Source organism: Leptosomus discolor, chromosome 12 (assembly GCF_034619465.1).
Source record: "Leptosomus discolor isolate bLepDis1 chromosome 12, bLepDis1.hap2, whole genome shotgun sequence".
Lineage (NCBI taxonomy): Eukaryota > Metazoa > Chordata > Aves > Leptosomiformes > Leptosomidae > Leptosomus > Leptosomus discolor.
The window spans coordinates 22244169-22269041 of record NC_141402.1 but is presented as its reverse complement, the minus strand read 5'-3'; the positions used below and the strand labels follow the sequence as shown (position 1 = coordinate 22269041).

Below are 24873 nucleotides of genomic sequence, written 5' to 3'. Positions count from 1 at the left end.
GATCAGCTTGAGCACTCAGAGCTTCACGGTGTCTTCAGGTGCCTGAGTAAAACTGCAGGAGGTTAAAATCAGGCACCTGGAGTTGGTCCCACCTGTGTTCACTTCCTGGGCTCTTGGGCAGGGGCTGTTGCCCCTGAGCTGGGAACAGTGAACAGCTTGTGATGGACTGCCTGAAGTTCCCCAGTTCCCAGCTGGTTTTATGAAAGTGAATCAGCCCCAACAGGGACAGGATCCTTCTGCTGTTGTGTGTGGAATCACAGAGTGCAGCGAGAGCTCTCAGCTGCATCCAAACAGGAGAGCTGATAAGCAAGACCCGTCTTTACAGGTCAGGTTTTTAGCTGATGGCACACAGTAGCTGTTGGGTTTAATAGTCACATTTAGACCCCATCCAGGGAGTTCTGCGAAGCCTGGAAACCAAAGGATGTTCTTTCACATTTTCGTGAATGCTTGTTTTAACAGTGCAAGGCACGCAGCAGCTTCCGTTCCTGACAGGAGTTGAAATACCTACATGTACTCTAAGGGCATTAAAGGATCATTGATCAAAGAGTTAACACCAGTCTGAATGTAGATATGATTGTTGTTTTCCACGTGTAGAGCAAATGCATCCCCTGTTGCTCACGTTCTTTCCAGCCGATGCAGAACTCACAGGAATGAACCATTTTCCAGCCAAGAGTGGCCTGGATATTTCTGTGACAGTGTTTGTTTTCTCTCACTGGGATTTCCTTCCACCAGGCATATGCCTGGGGCCTGAGGGACAAATATTGGTGCGATAAACGTCCTTTGAAACGCTGGTTGGACCTCCCCAGTTTCAGTTTTAAAAATACCCAACAAACCAAATCCTAGGCATTCCTGTTTCACAGCCAGGCGAATGTAGCCGGAATAAAATTCCCAAGGCTGGCATGGGTGCTGTGTTCCTTTATCGCAGGAGAAGGGACGTCCCTGGGGCAGCACAATTTAAACGCAGTGAGGACAGGCCCTCCGGCTCACCGCTGCGCCCGGTGCCTGAGGGCAGCTGCAGATGGGTGGGACAAGGCTGATTTTGTGACACTTCTGTTGTGGGAAAAGTAGAGAAACTTCCTTTTATTGTTTTTCCTCTAGGATAGTTCATTTGCCTTTTTAGGCCTGGAAATTTTCCTCTACCTTTAAGAGGATAAGAGCAAAGTCCCTTTGGCCACCGTCTCTTTAAATGCCAGTAGCACAGAGCTGTTCTTGTCATGGCGGACATTTGCATGGAAGACTCCTAGGCCTATTTCTATTATTATTGCTGTATATTTGGGACATATTCTGCAAGTTTAGGTTCAAACAGTTCAAAACATTTGTCTTGCCGTTCTGAAGAATGTCTTACAAAAGCAGAATGAACTCATCTGTCCAGCTTCGCAGCGTGTTAGACCTTGGTTCCAAGTGAACTGCCCCGGATAATGCTCGCCCCATGTTTTGCAAAATTACATTCTAATTCCTTGGCCTGAGGTCTGTCAGGAAGACTTGCTGATCTGGAATTTGGAGACTGCTGAAAGACAGAGTTGCGGGTGGCTCCTGTCTGCCCAGTTATGTGTTTTCTTCATAATATATTTGTGCAAAAAGCTAACGTGTCTGTGTTGAAAATGAGGTTCCAAATGTTTCTGTTTAGCCAAGGAATAAGCTGATGGATCTACTTTTTTATCCTCTAGTTACCATTTTTATCTAGAACAGAGGGAAAATCTGGACTACCTTTGTTTTAAGGAAGCTGTACTTTAGGGAGCAGTGAGCACTGCAGGGATGCATTTTATGTCCGAATCCTTTGAAATAATACAGCTGGACCAAGTTCACTCTTTAAAATATCCAGGAAAGCTGGTGTCGATGCACAGAGAAGCCAAATGTGCTTTTGCTGATGGAGTTCCTCCTAACTAGGTCAGCCACTGCAATCAGCTGTCGAGGCAAGATCACGTTGATGTTGGAGTAGCTGTGGCTGCATCAGAGGTTTTTTGTAGGTAGAGAAAAATCATCTCTAACCCTCTGCCAGGGAGGAAACTGGCACTGGAGGCTGGACCTTAAAAAATGGGCTCTCTGTGAGCAGTTCTGGGTAAGAATGAAACAGGTGGAGTCTTGTGTTTCTTGTCACTCTAGGCGATGGATCTGATAGCGACCAACGGGACACCAGAGCTGCAGAACCCCGAGCAACTGTCCGCTGAGTTTTGGGCCTTTTGGAGCTGCTGCCTGGAGGTGGACGTGGGCAGGCGAGGGTCTGCCCAGGACCTTCTGCAGGTAAAACGCGAAGCGGCTGCAGGTGAAAGAGCTGCGCTGTGTCCTGGTTTTGTCATCAGCTGAACTCGAAGGCATCAGATGGAGCCCCCTCGTGTTAGTCTCCACTCTGGGTGCTTTTCAGCTGAAAAATCAGTGGAATCCTACAGTGGTTTGGGCTGGAAGGGACCATTAGAGGCCATCCAGTCCAGCCCCCCTGCAGTGAGCAGGGACATCTTTAGCTGCATCAGGTTGCTCAGAGCCGCATCCAGCCTGACCTTGGATGTCTCCAGGGATGGGGCTTCTGCCACCTCTCTGGGCAGCCTGTGCCTGTGTTTCACCACCCTCAGCGTAAAAAATTTCTTCCTTATATCTAGTCCGAATCTGGCCTCTTTAGTTTAAAACCGTTACCCCTTGTCCTATTGCAACAGGCCCTGCTAAAAAGTCTGTCCCCATCTTTCTTCTAGGCCCCCTTTAAGCACTGGAAGGGTGCTAGAAGGTCTTCCCGGAGCCTTCTCTTCTCCAGGCTGAACAACCCCAACTCGCTCAGCTTGTGCTCACAGGGGAGGTGTTCCATCCCTCTGGTCATTTTCGTGGCCCTCTTTTGTGTTTTGGTAGGAAGTTCAGGTTTACAGGGTGGCAAAATAACTGCAGTGGAACGATAGCAGGCGCAGAGGCCTGAAATGGGGTTGGGGACTGGTGTATGCCGAGAGATGAGCAGGGAGGAACGCGGTGAAGTCAGTCCCAGCCAAGCGGACAGAGGTTTGGCGGTGGGAAGGAAGGGGCTGCGGGTGCTCCCTGTGAGCATCAGAGGGGCCCCGGCTTGTCCCTCCTGCCCCACTTGTAGAGGTTTCTGCCAGCGAAACGGGGATGGCTGAGCAGGACTTGTCACAGCTCCTTCTGTTGCCTGGCATAGTCGAGTAGATGAAAACTGCTGCAGGTTTGGTGCTAGGTTTTGTGGCAGATAGGGGGTGGCACCGTGTGCCCCTTGGCTGTCCCTGCTGTGAAGGTGCCAGCCAGCGCAGGAGGGGCAGGACATGGGGTGGTAGACACTGCTGTCCCTGCAACCCAGATCTGAGTGCATCAGCGCTCTGTCACTTGTCTCCCTGCTCTTCTCTCGACCTCAGTGGCCTTCAGAAGAACACGTGGGCCTAAATATTGCTGGGATAAACATTTCCTAGAGGTACAGGAGTTCCTTGAGGTGTGGCTTGTGCCCCTCATCTTTTCTGAGCACTAAAAGAGCCCGTGTCTGTAGCAAACAGGAACCTAAGTGAGTATTTTGAGGTTCCTGAGAGGAACAAGGCCCTGGGACAGCAAGCAGCATTCCCAGAGCACTGGCAGGGCAAAATTGCCAGCAAGCTGAAGACACCTTGATAAATGGATTAATCGAATGACGGGCCATGTTGGCCTGGGATAGCAAGGGACTGGAATTGCAGACGCAGGTGCAGGTGGTCCCCTAAGTCCCATTTCTGCATATTCCTGGTAACCAGCAGAACACTGCTTGAGCCCGTCAGTAACTGAGTTTGGAAAGTAATGGTTCATTTCTTTTTTTTTTTTCCTTTGGGCAGCATCCATTTTTAAAGAAAGCCCAGCCTCTGCCGCTGCCAGCCACGGGGCCTGCACGCCCTCATCCCACAGGCAGAGTGTTCAGCAGGGGTTTGTCAGGGCTGTCCGATCCCAGCTTCCGCCTCCCCTCCTGCTTGGAAACCCCCCGTATTGCTGACACCCCCACCTCCACCCCCCCTTGAGAGGCCACCGTGCCCCACGCCCAGAAACGGCGGCTCTGTGACATCAGCCCCAGGGCCAAGGCCATCAGAGGCAGCGAGACTGCTGCGGGCAGTACGTCGGCGGCTGCGCTGGAGGCAACCAGACCTCCTTCTTGCAGCTGACGTGTGCCGCTGGCAGCAATGAAAGTGCTCGCCCTCCTCGTCCTGCTGGCCGTGTGCCGGCCTGCGCACGGCATGTGGGACAGCTGTGGGTAAGTGGGCCGAGGTTCTGGGAGGGAGCTCGGGCAGCCCTTGGCGGGCTTCACTGGAGGGGGCCTGCGCGGCCCCTGTGGCCACTCCACAGCTTCTCAAACTCCCTGTGGGAGCCTCAGCTCCTTGCCAGCACCCAGGCTGCTGGCACAACCCGTCTACGGGGCTACAGCGGACAGAGGGCTGGAGGCACAGCCACGGGGTTCCCTGGCCCTGCCGTCCGTGCAGCCCCTCGGGGGGAGGGAAGACGGCTGACCTTCAGCCTCAACAGCAGCACAGCCGTCCAGCAGCACACTCATGAGTTTCTTCTTACACCAGGACCTGCGGGCTCCGGCCCATGGCGGCTAGCTACGGCATGTCACGCGTCGTGGGTGGCTCGGGTGCCCAGCCAGGGGCCTGGCCCTGGATCGTCAGCATCCAGAGCCCCTGGGGCCACGTGTGCGGAGGGTCCCTCATCAGCCCGCAGTGGGTCCTCACAGCAGCCCACTGCTTCAACGCGGCCAGGTAAGGAGGAGCAGGGAAGGGGGCTATCCCCACAGCACCAGCAGGCGCCCCGTCCGCAGCCCCACGAGCTCCTGCCATCCCGCTGCCTTGCAGTATGCCTGGTGCCAGGGCACTGGCGAGCCCAGCTGAGAGACTGCTCCGCAGAAGGCTGGGCTCGTGCCACCGCTTTCTAGCAGCCTCCAGCTCCATGTTCCTGGTGCCCAAGGCATGCTAGGGCAGTGGCACCCTCCGCAGCGCTGCTTTCCTCCCTGCCTTGGGAAGCAGAAGGCAGGGAACCACGGGGCTGCTGCAGCACGTGGCTCCGCTCCCTCTGAGGCCTCTCTGCATCTGCCTTCCAGGTACCTCACCATGTGGCGTGTGGTGATCGGGGCCACCCACTTGGGTCAGCTGGGCCCTGAGACCCAAGTGCGCGGTATTTATCAGCTGATACTTCATGAACACTACAATAACGTCACGGAGAGGAACGACATCGCCTTGCTGGAACTGGACCAGCCTGTCCAGTGCGGCTACTACGTACAGCTGGCCTGCGTGCCCGACGCCTCGCTGAGAGTGTCAGAGCTGACGAGCTGCTACGTCAGCGGTTGGGGTGCCACCATGGCAAGATGTGAGTTCCCAAAGAGTATTCGTGTGCCGAGGGTAAGCTTGGCACGCTGGGGAGGCGGGCTGGGCTTCTGGGCAGCGGCGGCGGCGAAAACCAGAGTCGGGCTGCGGGGACGTACGGCCACAGAGAGATGGGCCCGAGCCATTAGCCAAAGCGAGAGGGAAGGGCAAGCCCGGCACAAGGCCTCTGCAGGGGCAAAGGCGGGCCCTAGGGAAGGGCTTCGCCCACACAGGGGAGGAGAAGTGGGAACAGAAGGGCTGCTGGCTGCTAACTCCTTCCTGTGCTCACAGCTGGAGGATCGACCGCTGTCCTGCAGGAGGCCCAGGTCCACCTCATCGATGTCAAGGTCTGCAACAGCAGCCGCTGGTACAGAGGGGCCGTCCACCCCCACAACGTGTGTGCCGGCTATCCACAGGGCGGTATCGACACCTGCCAGGTAGGAGCGTGCTCCGCGCCAGCCTCCAGCAGCACAGGCAGCCCTGTCGCCAGCGCCCAAACGTCCCCCGGCGCGTGTTGCGCCTGCCAAGTCGCCCTCCTGCCGCTGGGTCCCCACCGCTGTCGGGGCTTGCCTTCCCTTCCCCGTCTGCAGGCCCTTGCCCAGCACCCCTCTTGTCCCAGAGCCCCGGCACTCTGCCCAGAAAGGCCACCCAGTGCTCTTGCCCCAGCGCAGAGGTCTGCATCCCAGTCCTGGAACATCCCCCTTCCACACCTCCAGGATCAGCGGGCAGAGAGGAGAGAGCGCCCTACCTTGCAGGCCCACCACCCCCTCCCAGACAAGGTCCTGCAGGCTCCAGCACCTGAGCAGAGCCTTTCTGGGCACTGGGTACAGCTCTGGCAGGTGCCAGGAGAGAGAAGGAGCCAGCCACAGTGCTGACAGGGGCCACCCAACACCACCAGAACCCTCTGACTCTCCTCCGCTCCGCTGCAGGGTGACAGCGGTGGTCCTCTCGTCTGCCAAGACAAGCACGCCGACTACTTCTGGCTCGTGGGGGTGACCAGCTGGGGGATAGGCTGCGCGAGAGCCAGGCGGCCCGGAGTCTACACCTCCACGCAGCACTTTTACGACTGGATCCTGGTACAGATGGGACTGCACCCAGCAGTCCGGGCTGCTCCAACGGCGCGGGCATGGAGTCATTTTCTCACCGCCTCCACCCCCGTGCAGAGGCCAAGGCCGATCCCAACACAGTCGGGCACGTTTAGCTCCTGCCCATTCCCACTCCAGAAGCTGGTGGAGTTCTTTACTCGGCTGCAGGAGCTCCTGCAGGTGCTAAGGGGGAAAAAGGCTTGAGCAGCAAGAGGAAGAGGATCCAGTGCAGGCTGCAGAGTAGCACCAGCGTTTCTTCCTGGGGCAATGCCCGCTGAGATCCAAAGGCAGCCTCAGTGCCACTGGCCTGCTCGGTCCTGCCCACGCTCCTCTCAGGGCACACACAACTGCTGCTCTTGACTTAGTTCTTGAAATAAAGTTGACCATTTTCACAGCTAACCAGGCTTCAGTCCAGTCTCCTGTGCAAGGCAAGGACTTTCACGCCCAGCACCTGCAGAACGAGGCTGCAGGCAGACAAGTCGGTCACACGGGCAAAGAGTCACTCCAAAAGCTGAAACCGTGCCCGGTCTGAGACGAGGGTGCTCAGAGCCACCGTGGAGTGGAGAAGACTGGCTAGAGGGAGGCTAGCAAGAGGAGAGGAGGAAATGATGTGACACGCAGCCAGCGTTGGGGGTATGCCTTAAGGCACGCAAGCTGAAGATTAGGGCCTGCCGGGAGCCTTCGCTTACTGAAGACACCGTGGGAAATGCCTGAGCATGCCAAGAGCTATTGCTGCCTGTAGCAAAGCGAGTGCGAAGCTGACGGGAGTCAGAGTGCCATGAGGAAGAGCTGGATTTCACAGGTAGTTAAGGGGGATTGGTGTGGGAGGTGGCCACACTTGACAGATAACTGAAGGAAGAGCTGGGGTGGTTTTGGGGAGAGCAGTCTGGCAGGGACAGCAGTACCCAGGAAAAAACTGCATCGGTAATGCTGTGGAAGTCCGAGGTGACCCAGCTAACAGCGCCTGAAACACCAAACCTGTGGACGGCTGTGGCAAACCTGGGAGCAAGGGGGAAAAAATACCCGCGGGGAGGTCCCTTGCTTGGGAGGAGACAGGGGCGGAGAAAGAGGGGAGTCAAGGCATTTGAGGGGCATGTATAGGCATGGAAAAAGGAGGGGAGGGGGGGATCAAGGAGCCAACCCCACAGAGGCAAACTGCTGGTTGGTGTGCTTGTTTGACTGAGCCCTGCAGGTGATCACCGCAGTGCGTCCTACCTCCTCTTGGAGAGCGATTCCCACTCCTTCGTGTGCGGCCCCACTCTGCACCCAGGGCGCGGGTGGGTCCAGAGGGCTGGCGGCCAGCAAGGGCAGAAGGGAACACAGGCCACGGCGACCCAGCGGTGGGCAAGAGCGAGTGTCTCGGGCCAGCTACTGTTCGGAGCGCTGTGTGTTTGTGCAATTCACTAGGGAAACCAGAAGCTGGACTAGCTCACGAGCAAAGGAGAGAGACCCTTGCAGTCGTGCAGATGGCCTGTGGTTGCAGCCCACCCGCTTTGTTGACCTGCCCGGTGGTGCCGATCCTGGGGAAGGCTCAAGAAACGGCGGCTGCCTGTACCTGCAGGCGGGCAGTGGAGTCTGCACAGCGGGAGCCAGCGGTGGTTTGTGCGGCTGTTGAACGGGTTTGGGCTTTCAATGTGCCCAGCCTGGTACGCCTGGTTCCTTTCTCCTTGCAGGTTGTATTCAGAGCTGTAATGCTATTTTTTAAAAAAAGCAAAAGCAACCAGCAAACAAAACAAAAGCTGGGCAATTCCACCCTGCAACGGGTTGTCTCCCCCAGGCCCTGGCCACCCTGCCAGGCGACATTCACCACCACCAGCAGGGTGCAGGAGCGGGCCCGGGGCAGGGCTTTCACAGGCCACCCCTATTTTGAGGCTCCTGGCCGTGCAGTTCCTGGGCAGTGCTCAAGCAATGGCAGCAGTGCCCACAGCCGGTATTTTTGATCTTTCTCCCTTTCTCCCAGGCTCTGGCTCCCTGGTTTCCAGCTGTTCTCTTTCTGCCTTAAAGCCTGTTGTGCTGCTTCTCTTCCCCTTCCTCACTCTGGCTCCTTGTCCCCATCTTTTTTAGCCTCCTCCCTGCCTGCCCCGGCCCCTCGTGCTCCCCCTGCTCCCCCACCCCGGCGGCCACCGTTGCTCGGTCCCTCTCTGCCGCCCTGCCCCACACTCCCCCTCCCGCTGGCCCTCAGGCTCTGGGGGATGTTTCCCGCCCTGCTCTTGGCTTGGGGGAGGGGCCATGGGGCCCGCGGGGGCGGGGCAGGGCCGGGGGAAGTGTCCCTGCAGGGGCAGGCAGCAGGAAGAGGCCCCGGGGCATGCTGGGAGCTGTAGTCCTGGGACAGGGGCTGGTGCCGGGAGGTGCAGGCTCTGCTCCAGCCATGGCCCGTCTGAGGTGAGGGCTGGGCTGCCCCTGAGGTGAGCCAGGCCCTTGCACGGGGGAGGGGGTGTCTCCTGCCTGCTGGCTGCCCGGTGGTGGTGGGTGGGAGCTCCAAGCCGGAGCCGGGTCAGTTGGGGCATCCCCGGGGGTGACCTGAGAGCTGGGGAGGGGAAGGAGAAGGGAGACAGACCCCCCAGCACAGGCACTGGACACGCCAACTCTCAGAGCCCCCCTGAGCCCCCCCAGCCCCGCTCCCCCCCTGCAGCTGCCCCGTCCCCAGCCCCTCCCCTGAGGCCTGTCCCGCAGCCCCAGGCTGCCCCACGGCCTGTCCTGGCAGCGGCGAGCGGGGCCTCGGGCAGGCCCAGGGCTCTGTTAACCCAGGGGCCTCCAGCAGCAGTGCGGGGAAGGAGCGGGGTCTGCAGGAGCGGCTGCAGCAGGAGGGGCTCCGGCCTGGGGCCGGCTGTGACAGTCAGGGTTCTTTCCCTCTGCCAGAGGCCGTGCCAGGGGCTCGGTGGTCTGTTCCTGCCCTGGGGATGTCGTCAGCTGCATCCAGCTCAGGCTGAAGCTGAGGAGATGGGCAAAAGGAAAAGCAGCCGGAGAAGGACACGAAGGGGATCCGGCTGCAAGCTGCCCCCAGCTGCAGACAAGAGACAGCCGGCCTCTCCGCGTGAGGAAGGGTCCCTGTGAGTAGTCCTCAGCAGAGCTGGTCACCAACATGCACTGCGGGGTCTGTGTGCGTAACCAATGCACGGTATAGCCGTGGGGGCGGGGTGTGTGTGTGTGTGCGCAGTGAGGCTGTGTATGTAGGAAGCCTCATATTGTAAGAGCTGAGAGAGGCAGAGACAGAAGTGTCTCAACAGTAAAATCCTCCCAGCAGCACCAAGAGCGGGAGCGGCAGTGAGTCCTGGGCCCTTGTGTTATAATCAGATCTGAATTTTGAATTTCATTGATAATTAATTGTTTTGAATAAACAACTAATTTCTTATAGTTAATTATTTCCTGATTCAAATAATTTACATTATGGTAAGGAGTAGACAAAACCTCACTTATGCTAAGAGACAGCAGATGCAGGCCTTAGGAAGATGGCCAAAGCTGAAGCTGCTGTGGATTGGGAAACTGTACAGAACACAGAACGAGGAGGGAGGGAGGCAGGTACAAGGGGTGAAATTGTACGTTCTCAGCTAGTTCTCTTATGTGATGAAACCATCGAAACAAAGGAATGTTGCTGTGAAGACTCTCCCATCCTCCCCATCCTAATTTGTATATCAGAGATTTTGATCAGTAAAATAACCAATGATTAGGTTAGGATAGGACTATTAAGAAAGTTATAGAATAGGGCGGACCAATCATTGTAACTGTCAAAATTAATAGCGGGCATAACGTGCATGCTTATGTTAAAATCTGTTAAAGATCCTGACTTTGCAGAAAAAGGGTATAAGATGTTGAATTTTTGATGTAACTTTGAAGCCTGTCGGGTGGAGCTGTCCCTGTGCTTCCCAGCGCTGCAATAAAGACGTGCCGGCTTATCTGCAAGTGTGTAGATAAATTTGTCGTGATTGCGACCCTCCGTCTACACTTGGGGCCGTGTCACCCCTCTTGTGCTCCGGGTGCCTCCCTGTGCCTGTGCCCTCCCACCTTCCATCACTGGCGTCACTCTTTTGCTTCCCTGTACCTTTCTTCTTCTGTCTGTTCTTGTCCCCTGCTCCCTGTTCGTCCCTCTCTGCTTTCCAAGCCCCTCTCTTGTTCTGCTATTCTACCTGCCCCTTTGGTTTTCCTTGCTCTCCCTCTGTCCTGCTCCCTGCCCCTCTTTTTTCCTTCCTCTGTCTCTGTCCTGCAGCGCATGGCTGGTTTTTCGTTCACTGCCTCTTTGTCCCAATCTGCATTCCTCCTTGTTGTTCCCAATCTCTCTGCTTCTTGCCTGAGATGCTTTTTCTCTCTTGTTTGTAACAGGAGACGCTGTTCTGTAAAAACATGACGGCATTCTTTTGGCAAGCCGCTGAAACATTGAGAAGATCCCCTCCTGGGAACACTCTGCAATATTCTTCCTGTCTGCAAGTGGCACCTGTTCATCAGAATGGATTCCAGAACCCAAGGGGCAGTTAACCTCCAGAAGTCTTAAACCTTCTGGGGAATCGCACAGACTATTTCTTGTTAAGAAGATGAAGGCTCTGTTGTTCCAGCTGTCCTTAGTGTTTCAAGACAACAAGCACTTGCACTGGTACTTGTTCTTTTCTGATCTGCGGCTCCTGTGAATGTTTCTCCAAGTTCTTGGTTTCCTGTCCGGGTGACTCTCCAGAGGACTGTAAAAATCAGTCTTCGTGGAGACTCTCTGTGCTGCGGAGCTGCCTGTATCGTTGTTGTCACCCAGCTGCCTACAAACGGCTCCCAACCCCAGACAGTGGGGCGGCATTTCTGATCTGCTGGAAGGGGGTGTCTCCATTTTTAATGTTGTTTCTTTCAGGGAGCACTGTGAGCGTGGCAGATCCTAAGCAGAAATACACTCGATTTGAACAAGTCGGGCAAGGGTAAGTCCAGTCACAGTTACTGCTACAAAATCACGGGCCAGGTATTTTGCTGGTGTGATATCAAGCGTGAAGTCGGGCAAGCTCCAAACGTGTTCAGACCCTGGGCTTAGATTCTCCTGTCTCTCAGTACTGATCAGAATTGGTGCCTGTGGTCAGAAGGCGTCGTCAAAGAGCACTTGATGCTGGCAACATCTTGTCTGCAGCGAGGGGCAGGACCTGGAAGATCTACTGTCCCTCAAGTTTGTAGCACCCGTTTGCTTGTTTTCTTAGGGGAAATTATTTTTGTAATGTCTCAAAATAATACGGCCACACTAAAGAAAGGAGAAAAATCTTTATTACCTGAAAGAGCAACTTAGAACCTGATAGCTGTCAGATAAATAACACTTCTCAAGAACATTTCTTTCCAATCTTTTGCTTTAAAAAAGTATTTAGTGATCAGGATTATAACGGTATAGTTTAGAAATTGCAACCAGAGATTAGATATTCACCTCTCTTTTCTGGCAGAGGTAGTGAAAACCAACCATTCAGTAATACATGCAGTGTCAACGCACTGTCATTTCCTCAGATGGCTGGCACGTGTGTTCAGGGCTCTCAGAATGACTGCATGGTGTTGCCGGAGTTTTGCAGATAGATCCAAAGAAGAGATCTGAGAAGGCACAGCTAGACTGTGCGTGTGTTACATTCTCTGGAAAAATATCCACACACACCCCCCGCAAGGAAAAAAAAAAAAAAAAAAGAAAACGGAAAAAACTAAACCTCAACAGAGCAAAACTGGAGAAAAGGGGAAAAGAATGAAATCTATTATTCTCCAGTCTCTGTAGGCACCCTGCCCTTCAGTTTTGGACTGAAAGAATTTAGTATGAACTCTGGAGATTTGCACCAGCCCTTTTTCTTCCTCTTGGACCTAAGTTTTCACTTGGATAGCCTGCATGGCTGAAGGAGTGGAGGAACCAAGGTGTTTTAGAAACACTACAGGCAGCAGAGAGCTCCTGTCAGGGCTTTCACTTCCAGGGTCTAAACCACTTCTCATGTCTTTGCTGCTCTTTTGTTTCTAGGGCGTCTGGAACTGTCTATACAGCACTCGACATCACCACAGGACAAGAGGTGGGTGTCAGCAGCCCCAGCAGATTTGGCAGGGGTTCAGCGCTTTCCCCCCTGGTGCGAACAGTGGATGGGCTTTCGGATCGCCAGGAGATCTTTACTGCAAAGACTTCCACATGGCTGGGGGCTTGGGCTTGTGGCTGGGGGTGGGGGCAGTGTCCGAACACTGGGCTCCCCCCTGGGCTGCACATTCACTGACGGACACCCACCCCTCATCCTGCCCAGCCGCACGCCCGACGTGCAGCCCCCCAGCGATGTCTCCCCACCCACGCACCATTCCGTGCCCCTCCAGCCGTATGCCCCCCAAGACCCCAACTACGCACCCCTCCATTCCCATTTACCCCCTCAGCCGTGCCCCCCCCATGCCCCTCACCCACTTTGGGCCGAGCTCTCCTGTGCTCCCCAGCCATGTCCCTCCACCCAGCCATGCCCCCCCCCCATTTTGGGCGATGCCTCCTGAGCCCCTCCAGCCATGCCCCCCCCCCATTTTGGGCTATGCCTTCTGAGCCCCTCCAGCCATGCCCCCCCCCCCCATTTTGGGCGATGCCTCCTGAGCCCCTCCAGCCATGCCCCCCCCCCCATTTTGGGCGATGCCCCCTGAGCCCCTCCAGCCATGCCCCTGCACCCCTGCTGGCCCCTCCCCCCGTGCTTTGCCCGCACCCCCGGGCTCCGCTCCCCTGCCCGCGCGCCCCTGACCCGGCCGTGGCCCCGCCCCCCGCCCCTCCCCATTGGCTCCCGCCGCGCCGCTCCCCTGTTAGTTTTCGAATATAAATAGGGGCGGCCGCGGGCGCGCGCCCCCCCCCCCTCGCGCACCGGACGGCGGAGCATCGGCGCGGCCCCGCTCCGCTCCGCCGGGGCCGGGAACGGTCGCTCCAACGGGTGTCATTAACGCCTCCCTTCCTTTCCTGCACTCGCCATGGCGGCGCAGGGCGGCCCCGGTGGCCGTGGGCTAGCCGGAGTGGCCAGGAGGCGAGCGGGCATGTCGCCGGTCACCCCGCTGACGCTGGATACGGACAAGCTGGTGGGACTGGGAAGGTGAGTGGAGACGGGGGGGCTGCCCCGCACCGCACCCCCCTCCCCCCCACGCGTGAATGCTGCCGGCTCAGGGCAGTGCTGAGCGCGGAGGGGGGGGACACACCACACCGCCCCACCCGAGGGGGGCACCCCGAGGGGTACCGGTGGGTCCCCACGGGCTGATCGCCGCCCCCGCCCTGCCCGCAGCCACTGGGACACCCCGAAGCGGCGGGTGGCGGGGCTGTCCTTGCAGAGGCGCCGGGCCAGCCCGTGCCGGGGGTCGGCAGCCTTGGGCTCCCCCCGCAGCTCCGTCTCCTCCGAGTCCTCGGACGCGGGTGAGCGATGGGTGCTGTTGCCACACCCGCCCCTGCCCCGACCCCCCTCCTCCCCGGGGCTGGGGGTGTGCAGGGGGAGCTGTGCCGGGGGGGTGGGCGTTGGGCAGGGGGTCACTGCATGCAGGGAGGGGGCTGGGAAGACAGGGGAGGGGTTTGAGGGTGGGGAAGGGTCTTTCTGGGGGTGCACGTGGGAGCCGGGTCCCCCGCTCTGTCTCAGCTCCTGGCCATGCTCTGAGTCAAACTGGGATTTTAAACGGGGATTTCCTCCCCAGCGCTTCCTTCCCTGTGCTGGATGATGGGTGGGAGCCCCCCCACCCGCCCAGGCCTGCACCCCGGGGGGGGGCTCGGCTGTGGACCACCCCAGTGGGGGTCCCTGGGCAGGGTGATGTGGGACATGTTGGCCAGGATGGGTGGTCTCAGGGTCGTCCCTTTGCCATGCTGGGGGACGGGAGAAGCTTTGGGTGAGGGTCCCGCCTGAGCACACAGCAGATCCCACCCTGTGGCCCCCTCCCCAGCACTAGAAGGGAACACAGCTGGGGTGGGGGGGCTCCCCTGCACCCTGCCAGCGCCCCACAGGAGCGGGGGGGGACCTGTGCTGGAGCAGGGTCCCGGGGGCACGGCGTGCCTCCCACCCGCCCCACCCGATGCTACCCCTGCCCCTTGTTCCCGCAGGAGTGGGGCTGGACTCCCCCACGCAGGAGGACCCCGCGGCACTGGAGGAAGTGTGAGTGTCCCTCGCCCCGCGTCCCCCCACTCCGGGAGGTCTCCACCCTTGCCCACTGTGTCCCCCCTGCTCACCCTCCCCAGGCTGCCTGCAGTGCCCACGCTCGGCCTGTCCCAGCCTTGCTGGGGGGCTGTGCTTCCAGCTGTGCCCTCCACCCCAAAATTGATTTTTGGTGGGGGGTTGGTGTGAGAAACCACCTCTAGTGGGGGTGTCAGTGCTGGTGCTCGGCCCAGCCCTGCTGCAGGCAGGGGTCTGGCAGCGGGTGCAGGCAAGAAGCCTCTGCGGTGCTGCCGTGCCAAGTCCTCCTCTGGCAGGGACGGCCGGCAGACGGCTCGCTGCCTCACCACGCAGCGGGGTGAGGGTGCTGAGCACCTCCCTGGGCTCCCAGCACCCCCGCCTCAGCCTCCTTGGGGTGCTGCTGCCCAGGCCTGGCAGATTTGGGGTGTAGGGATCAGCTGAGAGCTGAGCTCTGCAGGGCTGAAGGGCTCTGGGTGCCACGCCGGTGGCTTCACCCACTCCCGGGGCCGTTGGCAGAGCCCCTCTCTGGCAGATGTCAGGTGACTGAGTGACTGGGGGCAGATGGTGATGCTGGGGCAGCCTTGGGGCTGGGTGGGCTGGGCTGCAGGGGACACGCCAGTGCCCCCTTCGTCCTGTCGCAGTGTGCAGCTGCATGGCCATATGGCCGACGGCCAGCATCCCCAGCATCCCCGCTGCCGGATTTACATACAGGTGGAGAGCGGGCGCCACTGCCACCAGCTACATCTGGGCCCCGAGCGGGGTCAGCGGGGTGCCCTGGACCACCCCAGTGTGCTGCTTAACCCCCCAGCCCAGATTGGGGTCCCCCCGTCTGAAACCAGTGATTTCCAGATGGGGTTTTAACCCTTTGTGGGGCTGAAAGCCGCTCAGCTGCTCTCCCCTTGGGGGGGCTGATGACCGCTGTGTGGGCTGGGGTCCCTGTAAGGGCTGCGGCTGCCCATCCCCGGGGCTCCTGGGCTGCTCAGGCTGGGGCACGGGGTGCCATCCCCCCTAACCCTGGCTCCTCTCTTCCCGCAGCTTTGAGACAGCCATCCTAGAATCCAGGAGAGCTCTCAAAGAGTAAGTGAAGGGGCTCTGTCCCTGTGCCCAGACCCGAAAGCCAGGCTGTCTGTCTGCCCTTCCCTGGGGTTTGGATCAAGCTGTTGGTGTTGCTCAGTGGCTGGAGGAATTGCTGCCCTGGGGTCCTGTCCGGGGAGGTCTCACCCCACTGTGGGGACCCAGGGGACAAGGGGGTCCATGCCAGCTTCGGGGCGGTGGGGGGGGTGGGATGCTGCTGGTCCAGGGCATCTTCTCTCCTCATTCAATCCTTTTCTTTTTGCAGCAATAAGCTCCTTATCCGGAGGATCCACTCACTGCCGGTAAGTCCCAGGGGCTCTGCAGGGCTGAGCTGAGGGCGGCTGGATCCTGCTGTGCCCCTGGCTGAGCTGGGAGGAGGAGGAGGAGAAGGAGGAGGATGGAGCTGGGGAGCGCAGGGGCTGTGCAGCACCTCTCACCCCTCCCAACCCACCCTGCAGCCACAGCTCCTGGGGGCCAGCCCAGTCCTGAAGAACATCTCCCACTGCCGGGAGTTCAACAGCCACGGGGCCAGGGAGCAGAGGGGCCCAAGGAAGCCTGAGGACAAGGTGAGGGGGGACAGCAAGGCTGGGGAGAGGGAGGCAGGACCGGGGAAGGGGTAGGGGGATGCCGTGCCCACCCCCCCCTCCCCCACTGCTGCAGGAGGGGTTTGTCTTCAAGAAGCTGCAGAGGCCAAGTCAGCACAGCCGGCTGCCCGCCAGTGATGGGGCTGCGGGGAGGGACCCCCTCAGCCAGAGACTCGGCTCTGCACCCGGCCTGCTGGTGAGAGGGGCTGGGGGCGCTGAGAGGGGGGCACCGGGGGTGGGTGGTCCTGCTGCAGGGGCTGCTGAGCCGGGACCTGCTGCTCCAGCCTCCCTGTTTGCACTGGAGACCTGTGGGTGTGGGAGCTGGGGGGATTGGGGTCACTGTGTCTGCAAACAGGGCTGGTGTGGGGCTGGCCCCACTCCTGAGCCATGGGCTGTGTCGTGTCCCCTCCCCAGTTCGACACCCCCAAGAAGGAAAACGCCGCCCAGGGCGAGAGCCCCATCATCCTGCGCCGGTGCTCCTTGACCTCCTCCATGTCTGAAGAGGAAGATGATGGCTTCGTGGAGATCCTGGATGAGGAGGAGATGAAAGTAGGGAGGGCTCCTCCATCTGTGCAGTTGGATGGACCCTGGGCAGGGGCTCCGTCCCTGCCCAGGGGGGTGCGAAGCAGCAGTGGGACTCGTTCCCTTCATGCTCTCCTCTGTCTCTCCCCTGTGGCCCCACCAGGTGCCCCCCCAGAAGAGCGATACCGACGGGCCACAGGGGATGGAGAACCTACTGACTGCGCCCCTGGTGAGGAAGGAGGAGGCTGAGCCGGTACGTTGGGTGTCTCGGGGGGTGGATGGGGCCCCAGGCTCCCCCTTCCTTGGGTCTCCAAGGTGGGGTCTGGGGGTGAGGGTCACTGGTTGGCGAGCAGCACACACCCCCCAGGGCTTTGGGCTTGTCCTGGGTGGTGTGCAGCCACTAGAGAGGGACCCTTTTGCCTTTGTTCTCGTGGTGCTGGGGGGGGGGGGGTATGTGGGGGGAATGCCGGACCCTTGGGCACCAACACGGGCTCTCTCCCCACACAGTGTCCGGTGAAGCGCGGCAAGTGCCGGCAGCTCTTCCGCTCGCCCTCGATGCCCAGCAGCGTCATCAGGCCCATCCAGAAGCGGATAGACCGACCCCAGGACCGGGACACCCCCGTCAAGACCAAGCGACGGAGGAGCGTGGCCGGTAGCCCTGGCGAGGAGGCGGCAGCGGCGGAGCCGGTGGGTGATGGGGAATCCTCGGGGTGAGGCGTCCTTGCCCATCCCGGGTGGGACTGCCCGGTGCCACGGCTCTGCTAGCGCCCTCGCTAACGCCGAGGGGGGTGTCTCTGGTTCATGTCCCCGCAGAAAGCACGGCTGCTGTGCTCCAGGTCTTTCTGCCACGAGGAGATGGAGAACCTGCTGGCTAACGACCATCAGGAGCTCATCGGGGACTTCTCCAAGGTAGGGCTGCTGGGGGTGCTGCAGGCTTGGGGGTGCCGCCTGCCCCCCTCTCCTGAAACAAAGGGGGACCATCAGTGGAGCCCTGTGCTGGTGCCAGAGCCCCAATACAGCTGGTGGCCCTTGTTTGGGACCAAGGGGACTTGGGGCTGAGACTTTCCAGCCTGAAGAGCCTGACCCGCTGCTCTTCCAGTGCCGCAGCGCCGTCCCTCTTGGGAGGGAGCAAACCTCGCAGGCGGGGGGTCTTCTGGGCTGGGGGGAGCGGGTGGCAGCCAGGACGTCTCCCCAGGGACAGATCCTGACCCAGCACCCGCCTCTCCTCCAGCCTTACCTTCTGCAGACGGTAGAGGGGAAGCACCCGGACCTGAAGTACATTTCCCCCGAAATGGTAAGGGAGCAGTGACCTCTTCCCCCAAAAAACACCCCCACAGGGCTGCCTACCTGCCCCCCCCCCCCCCCCCCCCCGGTGACGGGCTCCCCCCACAGATGGTGGCAGTGCTGACGGGGCAGTTCAGCAGCCTCATCGAGAGCTGCGTGATCGTGGACTGCAGGTACCCCTACGAGTACGAGGGAGGCCACATCAAGGTCAGAACTGCTGCTGCGCCCCTCGGGGTTGGGGACAGGGTGGTCATGGGTGGGGGAGACACAAACCTGTCAAACCTCAGAGGGGCTGATGCCCCCTCCCAAAGGTGCTGAGCTCCCTGGAGGGGTTGAGAGCCTCCCCAAAGGTTCTGAGCACCCCTGGAGGTGCTGAGCCCCAGCTGGAAGGAGGAGGGGGGTGAAGGCATTCCCAGCAGATGGGGCAGAAGGGGGTCAGGGTATGAAGGCCCCCCCCCCCACCCCGAGATGAAATGGGAGGAGGGGGGGGCTGAAAGGGGCCCCTCTCCCTCGCCAGGGCGCCGTCAACCTGCCGCTGGAGCAGGACGTGGAGGAGTTCCTGCTGAAGCAGCCCATCGTGCCCTTCGACGCCAGCAAGAGGGTGATCGTCATCTTCCACTGCGAGTTCTCCTCCGAGAGGGGGCCCAGGATGTGAGTTTGGGGGGGTTGGGGGAGGTGGGGTGGACGCTGGGTTCTGCCGGACCCCCTGGACATGGCAGAATCCTATCTGGGTGCCAATCCTGTCCCCTGTCCCGCAGGTGCCGGTTCATCAGGGAGAAGGACCGAGCCTGTAACGAGTACCCCCACCTCCACTACCCCGAGCTCTATGTCCTGAAGGGGGGGTACCGGGAGTTCTTCCCCCAGTACCAGGTAAGCCCCCCTACCTTTCACCCCCTGTGTGGGAGGGGGGGCGGTCCCTGGCAGGAGGGTGAGAGTGCTGGGTGGGGGGAAATCCCCCTCTCCGCTCCCCAAAACCCTGCCCTGTGAGGGGAAAGGGTCTGGCTCTGAGCATCCTCCATGAGGGTGGTACCTCCAGGGGAAGGGGGTTGTGCTGGGGGTCCTGGGGGGTGCTGGGTTTGCCCCAGGGGGTGGGGAGGGGGGCCTGCAGGTGCTGACAGAGCTGTGGGTGCCCAGATGCACTGCGAGCCCCAGGACTACCGGCCGATGGACCACGAGGACTTCAAGGAGGACCTGCGCAAGTTCCGCCAGAAGAGCCGCAGCTGGGTGGGCGAGCGCAGCAAGCGGGAGCTCTACAGCCGCCTCAAGAACTTCTGAGGGACCCCCGCAGCCCCCTGCCCACCCCCTACCCGGGGCTGCCGGCGCTCACGGTTGCCCAGCCCAAAACCTGGTTGCCCCCCTCCCCCCACCCCCCCCAGCCTTCCCAGCTCTGTGCTGGGTGCCCTGCCCAGCATCGCCCCCCTCAGCAGCGTGAGAACCGGGGGGTATGGTTGTGGGTTTTTACCCCTTTTTTAACCTAAACAGGGTTTAGGTTTTACCCCAAATGGTGGCTGGGGGCTGTAGCATGTGGGTGGGGAATGCCTAGGGGGGCTCAATCCCTGCCAGGTTCAAACTTCCTCTGGGAGTGGGGGTCAGGCTACCTCCCCTCCCCAGCATCAGGGATGGGGCTCGGGGGCTGTGGGGCAGCCCCCCAAGCCAGTGCCCCCCTTCCCCTTGCACCCTGGGCTGGGTGGGGGGTGGCTTTGCCAGCTTTGGGCAAGCCACGGGGCTGCAGCACATTCCCCCACCCCCACCCCCCCGAGCCCTGGGGGGTGCCATGGAGCTGGGCAGACCCTCTCTGGGAGGCTGGGTGTCCCCGTGGAAGGTGGGGACCCCCGTCCCTGAGGGCTGCGATCCCCCCCTCAGCAAAGTTCAGTTGGCAGAACTGTTACAGAAAAGCACTTAAACCTCCTTTGCAGCCAGGGGGTGCTGCAGGGGGTGGGGCTGGGGGGTGCCCCTTGTACTGCTCACTGACTATTTGGGGAGTTCCTTCTTCTGTTTTGCCACCCCGTTGGTTAACTTTGGGGGGGCAGGAGGGGCTTCACCCCCACCCCAGAGTGGCTGCTGCCAGAGCACCACATGCTGGGGAGGGGGGAATGGCCCCTGTGCCCCCATGTCTTGTCTGTTTTTATTGGTTTTTTAAACATTTCTGTTTAATAACTCTGTGAGGAGGGAAAGCCTTGGCTCTGGTCTGTGACTGCGCTGCGAATCTGAGGGGGGTCAGGGGTCGCCCCCTGCTTTGAGGGTGGGGTTGGGGCGCTTGGGGGAACGGGAGAGCTGTTTAAAGGGGTGATGGCTGCCCTGTGGGGCTGGGGTCACAGCTAGACCAACCCCCTCAGGGCTGTGTGTGGGGCAGGAGGAGGGGTGGGGATGGTGGGGTGACCGTGGGGTCCCACAACTGGGACAGTGGTGTGTGGTGGGGGGGCACCCCCAGCTCCATTGTTGTGCCCCTCATGCTCGCCCTGCCACCTGCTGCCCCCCCCCAGGGTGATCCTGTGTCCCCAGGCCCTGTCACACACACCACCACCACCCCCCACCCCCGGGGTGATCCTGTGTCCCCCAGGCCTGTGACACCCTGACGTGCGGAAAAGACTTTACAACCCGAAAGGTTACACAGTAGGTGTGTTTATTGCGCGCAGATGCATGGGGGATCGCTCCACCACAAACGTGCATCCCCACTGTGGCCGCTTCTCCAGTATTTATCCACTTAAAACATCACCTATTTCGAAATGCCTAGACATATTCATGACCTGTCCCCAAAAAGGCCATTCCTTCCTGTCACTCCATTTCCATAATCTCTGCCTCGGGCTCCTCCTCGGGGCGCTTGCGCAGTTCCTCCTGGTGGTCCTGGGCAGGGGTCTTCAGGGATGAAGGCCATAGGTCTTCCTCGCTCTGTACTCCTCCCCTCTCCCCTGGAAGCTCTAATTTGGCTGAGCTTGCAGTCCCAGACTGGTTTCAGCCTGGTCTCTCCCTGTGTGCACATCTGGCTGTCTCCTTTTTGTTCTTGGTTAGAGATGGATGTTAGCGAGCCCTCCTTAGCTCTTAGCTCCTCCTGCCTTTGACGCCTTTGAGCCATGAATTAGGTCCTTGTTTCTGTCTTTTCTGTTTCCCTTATCAGCTTCTTTCTTGAGCCGTTTGCAGGGGTTAGTGACTAATTGCCTACTTGCATGCATGTTAGGTCTGGGAAGCAAGTTTTAATAGATTTAGCTTTTTCCTATGTAGCTCCCTATTAATATTTTCGATATATCTTGGGTTATAAAATATATTTTCTATATGTCCCCCTACCAATTCCCCCCTTTTCTATTGAGTTAAGTGAATTCTTTTACTTGGCTATTCTGGTTGGTATAATGCTTCGTACATTGAAGTTATTCTTCTAACTATACGCCAAACCCACATATACAGGGTCCCTACTAGAAATAATAAAATAGCGGTAGCTATCAACAACACTACTATTGGATGCATTAGGAGGTTGAAAAAGTCCGGTGTCTGAAGGTGACCACCCCAAAAGTGTATCCCACCATTTGTGTTCCTCGTCCTTTTTGACCCTTTTCAAGACCCTACTTACCTCATTTGCCTCATGATGAACAGTTATTACAGTTTCCGGTCTATTATTCTTGGCTTCCTCTAATATCCATATTAAGTCTGGGTGTTTCAACAATCTTTTTATCACTGCTAGGTCTATCCCTATAGTTGTGGGTTCTAGTTCAGAAATCAGTGTATAGTTTGATCTCAGGATTTGATGAGAAACCACAGGAGCAAGGTAGCTAAAGTCACATCCTGTGATGGTGGTAAAATTACAAATACAGAAATTCGAGTGATTCCTGGTGTCTGTTTCTACTCCTCCTACAGACACAAAGCGACATGTTGTTCTTAAACAAGCACAACCTTTTCCTGCATAGACGACAACCGGTTTTGGACTGGCATTCGGGCGAATTTCAAGGTGACAGACCTTTTGGTCGGTATCCAGCAAATGTCTTGTGCCCTCATGGTATTGCTTTCGCAGAGAAATCCCTGTTGCTCTTGTACAACGCAGGATTCTAAGTCAACTGTTTGCCGTTTGTTCTCTCTCTTTCGGGCCCATGTCCTGTGTTCAAAAGGATAAAGCAAAGTTTGACCGTGATTTATTCCCATGGCTATTATGGGATGTATTACAGTCACTGATGCATTGTGGATAGTTAACACGAGGGCAGTGACTGTGTGTGTGGTGGGGTTATAGGTAAAGTTTACCATTTCCCACCAGGACTGGAGCTCTCTTTCCCTATCAGTGGCACTATCCCAAACTATCTTCCGTATCTCCGTGGGGAAGACCCCTTCCTCTCCTTCCCTTACAATAGGTGCAGTTATTGATTGCATCCACAGCTGGGCCTGGATACAGCTCAGGGCCAATGAGATATTCCTTTGGAGCCCTCCAATTGCAGCTATAATGATATTATGATCCCTTATGTTTGTCCGTTCCCAGCCGGGTAGAACTTCCGACACCAACCATTGGTGAGCTCCTAGAGCTAATAGGGAGGATTGTGATGGCTGTTGTAATTTGGAGAGATCAGCAGTAGAGGCAGCTAATTTGTTCATTATCACTTCTGAATCTGTGGTATTTAGAACCCCAAGTCCTGTCCCTAACACCCCAGCTACATCCCTCGGTATTCGCCTTTGAAAAATACCCGTTCTCCTGCGTAGCCAAGTGGTCCACCCTTCATAGGAAGTCCGTAAGAAAGGGGAACACAATGGTTGTATTTCTGAAACCTTAATTTGCATCATCAGTTCCACCCTTTTTAGAGACCACTCTGGGTTAAATAATACTTGTAGCTGACCTGTATCTCTGATGACATACGGACCAATCTCATAAATCTTAGATTCAAGTTTAGTTTGGGTTCGGACTGTTTGAGTGCTAGTATCAGCTGTATAGGTTGTGCAGGGCCCCGCTGTCGTAGACGGTACAGCATCCATCTTCAATTTCAATGGTAATCCTATTTCACCACGTGCCCAGACCCAGGTTACAAAGACAGGTTGTGTTAGAGTAAAATTATGCCAACAATCCAAGATACTGCAAGGCTTTCTATTTGTTGTGTTTGTTATTATATTGGATACAGCTATCTGGTTTGCCCTTTTGTAGGAAGTTCCGTTCATTCCTTGGCATCCTACGCTTATGTTTTGACCCCGCATTCCCTGCAGTTGAGGCATCATTCTCTGAAGGTCTGTGCTCCAATAATTTTTGGGCTACACTTCATTTTTATGCATAACCACGGTGGCAAGGCTTAAGCTTTTTCTATCAGAGAGCGTTCCCATATCCCCAGTATATTCAATATGAGCTTGGGTCCATGGCCATTCTGGGGTGTTACTGTTCGACCCTTGGGTTACGATAACTACAAATACAACAATTTTCCTGACTAAATCTTGGCAGGACGAGTTACTAAACACTTCTGGGTGCAATATACTCATTTCGCTCAGCAAAGCTTTAGTTTCAGTTCATCCTCACCCTGTGTTACTTTCCAAGGAGTTTTAGGAGCTTTCTTCACTCAGGAGTGGTGAATCCAGGCGCTTTGTTCCCTGATCTTGATTGCCGTGAAAGAGGTAAGAAGCACTTGGTATGGTCCTTCCCACTGTGGCTCCACAGTTTTCTCTGTAAGAGACTTAACATACACCTAGTCTCCAGGTTGTATGTTATGCACTGACCCATCCAAACCCCTGCATCGGGTTCCAAACACCTGGTTTTCAAATTTACGAAGCTGTTTCCCTAATGCCACCATATAGGAAGTCATCAATTCTTCACCAATTTGTGAAGAGGTTCCCTTTTGTACCCCATAGGGTCGCCCATATAGGATTTCAAATGGGCTTAGCCCTTCCTTAGCTCGGGGTCTAGTTCGTATCCATAGCATTGCTAGGGGTAGAGATTGTGGCCAGGCCAAATTGGTTTCTTGTCCTAATTTAACAATCTGTTGTTTAATCAAGTGATTCATTTTCTCCACCTGGCCACTGGATTGTGGCCGGTATGGAGTGTGTAGTTGCCAATCTGTCCCTAGATGGTAGCTTATTTTTGGCACAGCTTTGGAGATGAAGTGCAGCCCTCTAACTGAGGACATCACTGCTGGGACTCCAAACCTGGGTATGATTTCTTGTAGCAACACCTTGGTCACCTCTCGAGCTTTAGCTGTTCTGCATGGGAAGGCTTCTGGCCAGCCTGAAAAGGTATCAGTTGGTACAAGCAAGTATTTATACCCCCCTTTTCTAGGAAGTTCTGAGAAATCAATTTGCCAATGTTGTCCCGGACAATTCCCTTTCCCAATTTGGCCCATTTCTGGTTTTGGGACAATTTTTGGATTAGTCTGGAGGCAAAGGTCACCTTGCTGAGTCACTTGTCTGAGAGTGATGTATAAATATCGAGCTGTCCCGTGTCTGATAAGGTATTTGTGTAATGCCTCCGCCCCCCAGTGTCCCTTCTTGTGTTCCTCCCAGACGAATGGCCAAACCATATAAGAGGGGACTATGAGTTTCCCATGTGATGTTACAGCCCACCCATCCTCATTGTCTGTTCCTTCCAAATCTGTGATTAACTTTTGATCCTCCTTAGTGTATTCTGGCTTACCTTCTAGGGTTATCTGTCCGTCTGGGACTAGTGCTCCCTCTACCTTTACTGTTTCTTTAGCTGCCTGTTCTGCCGCTCTGTCCGCCAGTTCGTTTCCTCTTTCCAATTCAGTGCTCGCTTTCTGGTGTGCCCTGATGTGCATAATTGCCACTTTTTCAGGAAGTTGGATTGCATTCAAAAGTCTTAAAATTTCCTTTGCATGCTTGATAGTCTTTCCTTGGGAGTTCAACAGTCCTCACTCCTTCCAAATTGCTCCGTGGGCATGTACCACTCCAAAGGCGTATTTAGAATCAGTCCAAATATTCACAGCCTTTCCTTCGGCCCTCTCCAGGGCTCAAGTGAGGGCTATGATCTCAGCCTTTT

The 24873-nt window shown here is 57.4% G+C and overlaps 1 protein-coding gene across 1 annotated transcript in view; it reads left to right on the top strand.

The window, feature by feature from the left end:
* The window catches only part of LOC147414652 (coiled-coil domain-containing protein 40-like), a 60983-nt gene extending 38564 nt beyond the window's left edge, over positions 1 to 22419 (top strand). Inside the window, exons 26-29 of the mRNA XM_086472018.1 lie at positions 16810 to 16899; positions 17154 to 17291; positions 17502 to 17555; positions 22387 to 22419. Coding sequence (XP_086328144.1) covers positions 16810 to 16899; positions 17154 to 17291; positions 17502 to 17555; positions 22387 to 22419 — 315 coding nt within the window. The remainder of the gene's footprint in view (positions 1 to 16809; positions 16900 to 17153; positions 17292 to 17501; positions 17556 to 22386) is intronic.
* The last annotated feature ends 2454 nt before the right edge of the window (positions 22420 to 24873 follow it).